At 48.2% G+C, this 9,333-nt stretch overlaps 1 protein-coding gene across 1 annotated transcript; it reads right to left on the bottom strand.

The window, feature by feature from the left end:
• Positions 1-6,923: 6,923 nt before the first annotated feature.
• LOC112887411 (CASP-like protein 4C1) lies at positions 6,924-7,826 on the bottom strand. The gene has a single exon (XM_025953577.1). It carries the CDS (start codon positions 7,794-7,796, stop codon positions 7,212-7,214), a length of 585 nt encoding a protein of 194 aa, XP_025809362.1. The 5' UTR covers positions 7,797-7,826; the 3' UTR covers positions 6,924-7,211.
• Positions 7,827-9,333: the final 1,507 nt, after the last annotated feature.

Genomic DNA, 9,333 nt, shown 5'->3' with positions numbered 1-9,333 from the left:
GATCAATCATTAGAGTTGAGGACATTTCAGACAAGTCAGAAGATTTTGATCAGTTTGATGACCTTCCTCCATTCTCAGTCAATGTTGATCACAGCACCCTGTTATCCAAAGAGGGTGCTCCTTACTTACGCCACGATCAAAACCTAGGGACCTTCGTCAAACAAAAGATTATCAATGTTCCATTAAATAATGATAAATAGTTTTATGTAACCATTATGTTCTATTTAGTGATTTATGTAATGCATGTTGTCGTATCTTTCGAATAAAGATACTATTAGGACAATGTGGTCAAAATATTATATATTTTTTTTTGCACCTATATTTAATTTATTACACGCAAAAATATTTAAAACACTTATGAAAGGCAATTTGGAATCAATATGTTGAATTAAGTGCATAAAACTATATGTCATGTGACCGAGTGAGGTAAACTATACAATAATATAATTTTGCATGCTCAAAATATTATATATTTGTATTCTTTTGTACCTTAATTAATTTATTACACATAAAAAACATCTAAAACACCTATAATGCAAAATATAAAAGAAATTGGAATTTGGCTCCTTAGTACCGGGCAGAGGCACCAGTACTAAACTGCCTCCACCAAAATTTCCCGCTAGTGGAGGCAGTTTAGTACCGGGTCGAGGCATTGCCCGGTCATGCGGACCGTGGATGTGCCCGGTACTAGCCACGGCCCCATACTAAACGGGCTGCCCTAAATAGCGTACAGGACTTTGCGTCCATCTCAATCGACGCCAAGTCCCCTCTCATCTCCGTCGCTGGCCGCCGCTCCGCCTCGGTCCACCTCCCAACCCACCGTGCCTCCACGCCGTTGCTCCGCCAGCGTAGGGCCTCCACGCTGCGTGTCGCCATCCCTGGGTCGTCTACTGACCCGACACCGCGCGCGCCGCGCCTCGTCCCGTCTTCATCGTCCTGGCCAGCCTCCGATCCGTGCGCGCCACCATCCCGTCTTGTCCCCGTCCCGGCCGGCCGCCGCCGCGGCCCGACCTCCCTGCCACACGCCGCCCTGCCCTGGGCCCGGCCTTCGCGCCGCCGTGCCCCGGCCTCTCACCGCCATGCCCTCGGCCGCCCCCACCCGCGCGCGCCGTCGCGTCCCCCCCCTCCCGACGTAAGCCCTACGCTGACGTCAGCACCACAATGTGCTGACATCAGCCTTTTTAGTTTTTCTAATTTTTTGAAAGTGTGGGGGAAAATTGTAGAAAATTATAGAAATTTGTAGAAAATGATAGAAGTAGAATATTGTAGAAAAATATATTTATTATAGAATAGTGTAGAATATTATAGAAGAAGATGAAAAATAATAGGGAATATTAGAAAATTGTAGAATAGTATAGAATATTGTAGATGAAGGTGAAAAATTGTAGAAAATAGTAGAAAATTGTAGAAAATTATATGTGATGTAATTTTGTTGCGGTACATCTTCATGTATTTATTGTAGAAAATTATTGAATATTGTAGCATGTTATAGACATTGCATATTTTCTTCGCACAGGAATTGAAATCAGTGCTAGTGATGATGACCAGGAGTTCCTTCACAATATAATTCGTAAAAGTACCAATCACCCACCGCCCCTCGAAGATGATGCACCCGAGGATGATGGCATGGATCCACCGTCACCACCCGCACAAAGGGACCCCAGCATGGATTCGCAGTCACCACCCACACCAAGGAACCCCAGCATGAGTCTGCCGCCACCTCCTAAGGCGATGAAGAACGCAAAGGCTTGGATCCCGCCACCGCCACCTCCTAAGGCGAAGAAGAACCCAGCTAAGAAGAAAGAGAAGTCTCCACTTCCAAAGTTAGCATACGAAATGACTCAAGAGGAATTGAATGAGCATGTGAGAAAGGAGGTTCGAGAACAATTCGCGCCGAGGAAGCCTGAGCTGAAGCAACCAGTGGATCCAGCCGGGCAAAAGTTCTTCTTAACCATGTGCCAACCAAGGGAGAAAGAAAACACTTTTGGACTATGACTGCTCAATCACAAAGTCTTATCAGAAGAAGAGTAATCGTCGAGGCAAAAACATTCCCTAGCTAGGAGAACAACCCCAACAATCGATACCTCCACTCCAAGTGCTTTCAAAAGAGGATGAAGCTACGGCCGAGTTTGTGGCTGAAACGAAACTCACAAAAGCTCAACTCCGAGGGGAGGTTCCAATCCCAATTCACCTAGGGGCAGGAAGAAAATTATTTGTAATGGGGAACCTCTTATGTGGCCTGAGTTGCTGAAAATGCTACCAACAAGAATGCGTGAGTTGCATGAATGGTACATGAGGGCCACTGCAGATGGAGACGTAACGTTCGCAGCTCGGTTTAAAGATAGCGATTTACATCGGGGGCTAGCTGACGTATGGATCGAATTTGTGAGTCTTTGATTTCTATACCATCAAAACGCCCTCGAGAAGTTCCTCGTCAGTGTATGTTTCCTCTCATTTCTACAATATAGCTCAACTACTTATGTGCTTTCTCATCCCCTCTTTATTTTGTATCGTGTAGGATGAAGGTGAAAGAATGCCGAAGAAAGGGGTACTATCACATCGACTTCATGGACCCGGATGTTATAAACGAGAATAGTGTAAACAAATGGCCAAATCGGACCGAGAATAATGTATTCAGGGTCTTGGATAGGCAGCATACTTGTACATTCATTATATTGTCGTACAACTTCAAGTGAGTACTTCGACTCTATTTTTATCCCTTCAATTTGATAATAAGTATATCCAACATTTAATCTGTATATGTGTATCAACAGCTATCACTAGATCTTGCTCAATATCGAGATTGATCGAGCCCGAGTTGTGGTGTTCGACGGAAAGAGCACACTACTAACACAATATCAACTTCATAGACATCCTCCAGAAGGCAGGAGCTCGCTTCATCAAAAAGCAAATAGGAGTCATAGACACGTCGTGTGATCTTTATATCAAGATAAACTTTCTGGTATGAATACAATTCGCACACCTAGTGTCATTTCTTTAAACACCATGAATATTTCATAACCCATCTGTATATAGTTTATGAGATAGGCGGAAGGAAATAACTTATGTGGCTATTAAGTATGTGAGTGGATCCACGACCTTACCGGCCTAAAGAAAATAACGCAAAAAGATTTCGATGTACATATCAAATTAATAAAAATTTCTTGCATTTAATTACGTACATGTATGAATTTAAAATAATGATGTTTGTATGTGATAGCTTTGGAAAATGAAAGAGGACCTCATCGAACCGGAAAGAATCAGGGCAATTCAAGAATCACTCTATGGATTCCTGATGGATGAGGTGATAAATTCCGCCGGTGAATTTTATGCTGATCATAGGATAAGCGTGGGTCAATTGGATGAAAACAAGGAAGACGATAAACAGGAGTAATATTTAAAGTACTTGTAGTGAAACAACTTATGTGGCTACTTGTAATATTTGATCCCAAATGTAATATTTGAAGTGTATATAAATTGTATATATATATAATTAATATATATGTAGTCTTTGCTATGCGAGATATAAATACGAATATGAATGCCAGCTATACGTAGATGGATACAGATAGAATACAAATTAAACTAAAAAAGCAAATAATATAAAAAAATAAACTTAGTACTGGCTGGTAACACTAGCCGGTACTAAATGTGGCATTTAGTACCGGGCCTTGTGGCGGCATGGGGATGTCAAAAGGAAAGGGATGGAGTTTTTTTGGCTTTTGGCGTAGCAGGGCTCCCTTTGGGAGGCCCGCGCGACGGGCTATTAGCTTAGTGGTAGAGCGCGCCCTTGACAATTGCGTCGTTGTGCCTCGGCCGTGAGGGCTCTCAGCCACATGGATAGTTCAATGTGCTCATCAGCGCCTGACCTGAAGATGTGGATCATCCAAGGCACATTAGCATGGCGTACTCCTCCTGTTTGAATCAGAGTTTGAAATCAAACAAACTTCTCCTTAGGATGATAGATGGGGCGATTCTGGTGAGATCCCATGTAGATCCAACTTTCTATTCACTCGTGGGATCCAGGCGGTGGGGGGGGGGGGGCACCGCGGCTCCTCTCTTCTCGAGAATTCATACATCCCTTATCAGTGTATGGGGAGCTATCTCTCGAGCACAGGTTGAGGTTCGTCCTCAATGGGAAAATGGAGCGCCTAACAACGCATCTTCACAAATCAAGAACTACGAGATCACCCCTTTCATTGTGGGGTGACGGAGGGATCGTATCATTCGAGCATTTTTTTTCATGCTTTTCCCGGCGGTCTGGAGAAAGCTCTCCCTTCCTGAAAGGAAGAACGTGAAATTCTTTTTTCTTTCTGCAGGGACTAGGAGATTGGATCTAGCCATAAGAGGAATGCTTGGTATAAATAAGCTACTTCTTGGTCTTCGAGCCCCTAAGTCACTACGAGCGCTATGCATGTCACTTTAGTACCGCTTAGGATGTACCGGGCGGGGAACCGGTACTAACCGGGGATTCCCGCCTGGTACTAATGCTCGGACCTATAGCTGTGAAAGTTGGTTCCTTATATCGAAATCGCTATGCTCTTATATGGCCAAGTGTCATTCTTATACCCTATTAGTGATCATTGCATAATTTATGTATAACAAGTCTGGTCTATGTTCAAGATAAATATCTGTTGTCTAGAAGTATATTCAAAAGCATTAAGCTTTAGATAATTTTATGTACTAGTAAAAGAGAATCTAGGCCCCCATGGTAGGTTTGGTGATAATGATACACAATTAAGGGATGATTATCAAGTGATGGACATGTTTAAGTTGATATATAGGTTTTGCATGTAATTGGCGGCCCCTGAAATGAAGTATGATGGCTTTCAGACTCAGTGGAAGAATTTAAATTATTTTCATTTTGAATTTGAGTATATGATCATCGTACTATAAAAGGGGATATAAAAGGGGATATGGTCGATTGTCTTGGAGTTGTCGATGTGCTCATTATTAGAGGTCTATTAACAACCTTGAGAGACACCAAAATCACAACGCATGCACTGTGCTCTTTGCACTATTTTTAGGGCTATTAAAAGTTTTGACCCTGCGTCTGAAGTTCCAACACATGTTGAATCTGTCGGGAGTTTACGTTTCGTCTGATCTATTTGAAATTTATGTTTCATCTGATCAAGGGTCCTCAAGTTGGAAATTATTTTTTATCGGAAGTAGGTTCAGGTGGAGGATTGCTTCCACGGCTTTTCATTAAGAAGAAACAACTAGCTCCTGATCTAGAAAACCTCCAAACCCCGGCTATGCTAAAACCCCGTAAATTCGCTCTCGTGAGGATTTGAATCCGGATATGCTAAGTGCTACTCAGACGCTCTAACCAATAGGCTAGAGGCCCTTTGGCGTGTTAGTAGCGATGACCAATTGACCATGCCGGCAAGCCCACAGCCTCCTTCGAACATCGGCCGTGGCAAACGGAAGCACGCCATGGGTCGGAGTTGGAGGTCTTGCATGCCATGGCACTATGGCAGCACTGGACAATGAGCTGCACGAGATAACTACTAACAACGGCCATTGGCAGCACTGGACACGCACCTAAGAAATCAAATTAAATGAATCTTTTGAGAGAGATAAATAAGAGAACTTTCGAGAGAGAAATAAGAGTGATTTCTACCGATGTTTAGATTCTTTCGCGAAAAAGAAGTGTCAAGTTAAGAGACGAGTGTGGACGCCTGGCCTAGCTACTTGGCTATCATACTTTCTCAAAACGGAATTTCTAAGCATCACTTGAATGATTTTCTTATGTGTTTTAGCAGCTCGGATTGTTTAAAGACAAATAGTTTTATCGCTTAATTTCTTTATTGGTTAGAATTATTATTGTCGTGCTCTCCTATTTGTACCGTTTTAGGGGCTGAGGTTAGAATAGCCCCCCGGATCACTAGACGCTAGGCACTAGGAGTACTCCTAGCCGAGCCACTTTCCGCTCTGACAAAAGTGCACCCGTGGTTGCTTACTCCACTGATGGAGCAGCTAACCAGGCCGGCCTTCCCCCGTCCCATTATTTGTACCGTTTTGGTCCATGCTAGTTCCATGCATGTACGTGTTGGTTGATGCATAGAATAGATGTGGTCGGGAAGAGGACCTTTTGTGGTTGCTTGCGGGCGTACGTAGGTGGAGGAAGATGACGTGGCGAGGCCCATGCATGTACGTGGCTTGTTGGTAGACAAAGGACTTCGTCGAAGATTCGAGGTTACAGGAGTTCTCTAGCCCAGGAGCGAGGCGGTGAATGAAGCCGAGCAGCGAGCACATGACCATGGCAACGCAGCGGACGAAGCGCTCGTTTTCCTTTGCATGGTGAAGCCGCTGCTGCCGGAGTTACCGTCCTCCACGCACACAGTTATTTCTTGCGAATCGAGATCGAGAGACGAGAGATCATCCTAGCCTGTTTTTGTTCATGCTGCATCCTGCCTCTTACAGACCTTGGTACGAGGCAGAGTGCGTCGTCAACGCCATCGACGGCGAGGTCCAAGAAAGCCGACCAAGACAAGGAGAGAACATGCTGGACGTCAACACATGAACACCACCCTCACCTCACAGGTGAAGTGCCACGAGAGACGCATGCATGTGCCTTTTCTTTTGGTCATTTTTGTGACGTGTCATTAACTGTTTCATTCATCCAAAATCTGAGTGATTTCGTTCCTTACTATATATATGTGTGTGTGTTTTCATTCAGGTTTCCTTTTGTTTCGTGTTCTACAATTCGTTTTGAGAATCAAGGCTGTATCATTCACCTCTTCGTTGTCTTGTACGTTTGTCTAGTCAAGTACGTGTCACGTTCCTATTGTCTGAAAATGTGGGTGATAATTGTTCGCAAAATTATGCTGATGTTGTGTACCTGTTCTTCACAAAAAAAGTATATTTAAAGACCTTTTTTTTTAAAAAAACTTGTACGTGTTCAGAGGGAGGTGATACGATTGACACTGCTCTCACCACACATTTTCATGAAAAACTACACAGTCGTACGTACGTGCATTGCATACACACAAGACCACAAGTACGTACGTGTACGGCTGAAACAGATTTTTACACGCGCTCAGATTTACTAATGCTACCACTAATACCAACCCAACACTCTGCTAGTCTGCTTGCATTGATGCACTCTGCTGCCAAAGCCCGCTCCAGCACTCGCCGTTCACACACACAGAGCACGCCGCCCACACGGCAGGCTACTCTAGCCATCAGCCGCTGGCCGGGTCAGCCGATTAATAGGAGGACGGCGGCGGCGTGAACCGTGAGCCGGTGGCGAGGAAGCAGGCGACCCGGAAGCCGGTCAGGAGCGCGGCGAGCGCCAGGAACGCGAACGCCGCGAACCCGAGCCCCACCGCGACGTCGGCGCGCGCGCACGTCGCGGCGCCGGCGCCGACGCTCCCCCACTCCCGCCCCCCGCCGCCGCACGACGCCGCGTCCCGCGCCGCGACGGCCGCGGCCGCCAGCGCCATGTAGCCGAACCCCTGGTCGTGGCCGAAGTCGAACCAGAGCTGCACGGGCTCGGGGAGCAGCGTGGCGCCCCCGGCCGCCTCCAGCGCCGCGGCGACCGCCTCGAACGCCGAGTAGGCGGCCACGATGGCGTCGGCCGCCAGCAGGAGCCGGAACGGCGCGCGGCCGAGGAGCGCGGCGCCGCCGGTGGCCGCGAGCGCCGCGGCCGCCGCGGAGGTGCACAGCGCGGCCACGCGGAGCAGCAGCAGGACCACCACCGCCGCTCCGGGACGCCGCGGCCCCGCCGCCGCCGCCTTCCCCTGCGCCTCCGCCTCCGCCGCCGCCGCGCGCGCGCCGTTCTGCAGCGGCATCGTCGTCGTCGTGGTGCCGGCGGGTCTCGGCTCAGCTGGCTCAACGGGGACCTCCCCTCGGTCTCGGGCCGGTATATATAGGCGGCGTCGCTGTTGGCAAGCGGCTGGGGCCTGGGGGTGTCACGGGGCCGGGCGCCGACGTGGCGGCGCCGGTGAGGCGGGGAAAGGGGAGGAAGCCCCCAGCTGCCTCCGCTGTGCTGGCCAGGTGTGCGGCGGCCGGTGGGTGGGTGCGGACATGTGAGCGGATTAATGGGGGCATCAATGTGGAGTAGTACGCTTGTGACGCTGTCCATTTTGCACGCCAAAGCACCGCCAGGCCAGCAGCACACTCGAGCTCTGCTAATGCACAAGCGCTTGTCGGGAAAATCAGCTCGATGTCAGGTACCAAACCTGCTCTGTACAAAGTTACCGGAAAATCTCATACATTTATTTTCCGACACGTGGCACGAGAGCGTCGATAGAGTCACAGGCCAAGTGTTGTGCTGCTAGCAAACACAACGAACCGACCTTCTCCTCGCCGGGTAACTAGTGACACTTGAACTTTTATGAATATCCCTTTTTTTCACAAATCCAAAGCTCTATTCTTGGGACGAGCGGCGAGTATCTTATTTGGCGGTCTCGGTTGGAGATGTTTTTTACAGCCGGACCTGCTTGTCAGTGACTGTTTCGCGACGGCGAACGGACAAACTGTACCTGTCGTTCGCTTGACACGTACGTTACGTGCGCTCTGTCTTAGTCTCACAGTGTTAATCTGTTATCAGTCGTCTTCTTCCTATCTTCCCTCCCTGTTGCAATCATTTCTATCCCCCCAACCTGCCGTTGAAAAAGAAACGATGGCGCGCGTACGTCCTGGACCCATGGTGCTAGCGTGCCCCATGAGCGCTGACAAGTCACTGAGCGAGACGGTCGACGCTGCACGGCTTGCTCAGTCAGGCTACCATCAGGTCCGCGCTTGCGTGACGTGGCACGGGCCAGCTTAGTTTTGCCGGTGCGCGGCGTGCCGTGCGCGACGAGCCGGCGGCGGCGGCCCCGGATGATTGGGTGGGGTCGCGAGGTGACCGCCTGGGCGCGGGCCGCGGCGTGATCCCCGTGACCACGGCCGAAGGCCGGCGACCGCCCGCCGAAAGCAGAGCTGCTGGTAGTGTACGTGCTGCGTGCGTATGGCTGGCGTAGCCTCGCGGTTTGAGCAGCGGCGCAAAGTCTTCGCGCACGGAGAATTTGCTATACATTTATAAATCTAAAATTTATAAATTTATATTCTGGAATTAAGGGCTTACATTTAGATATATTGTATGTCTAAATATATATAAATTTATAAACTTAAAAATACTATATTTTGAAAGGCGTAGCTGCGTTCACAGGAGGAGGTGCGCCAATGTGAGATGTAGTTTGTGGGTTACTCCATCCAAGGAACAAAACGAGCTAGCTGTCATGCAATGACACGTCAGCTGATCATGCAAGGACTTTTGGAGCGAAGCTAGAAGCACCAGTGGTCCACACCGGTCGGCCATCTAGTGCACCAAGTCAAAACACAGAG

The sequence above is a fragment of the Panicum hallii genome, chromosome 3, assembly GCF_002211085.1.
Source record: "Panicum hallii strain FIL2 chromosome 3, PHallii_v3.1, whole genome shotgun sequence".
NCBI classification, from domain to species: domain Eukaryota; kingdom Viridiplantae; phylum Streptophyta; class Magnoliopsida; order Poales; family Poaceae; genus Panicum; species Panicum hallii.
The sequence above is the reverse complement of the archived record's forward strand: the minus strand, read 5'-3'. Positions and strand labels throughout refer to the sequence as shown.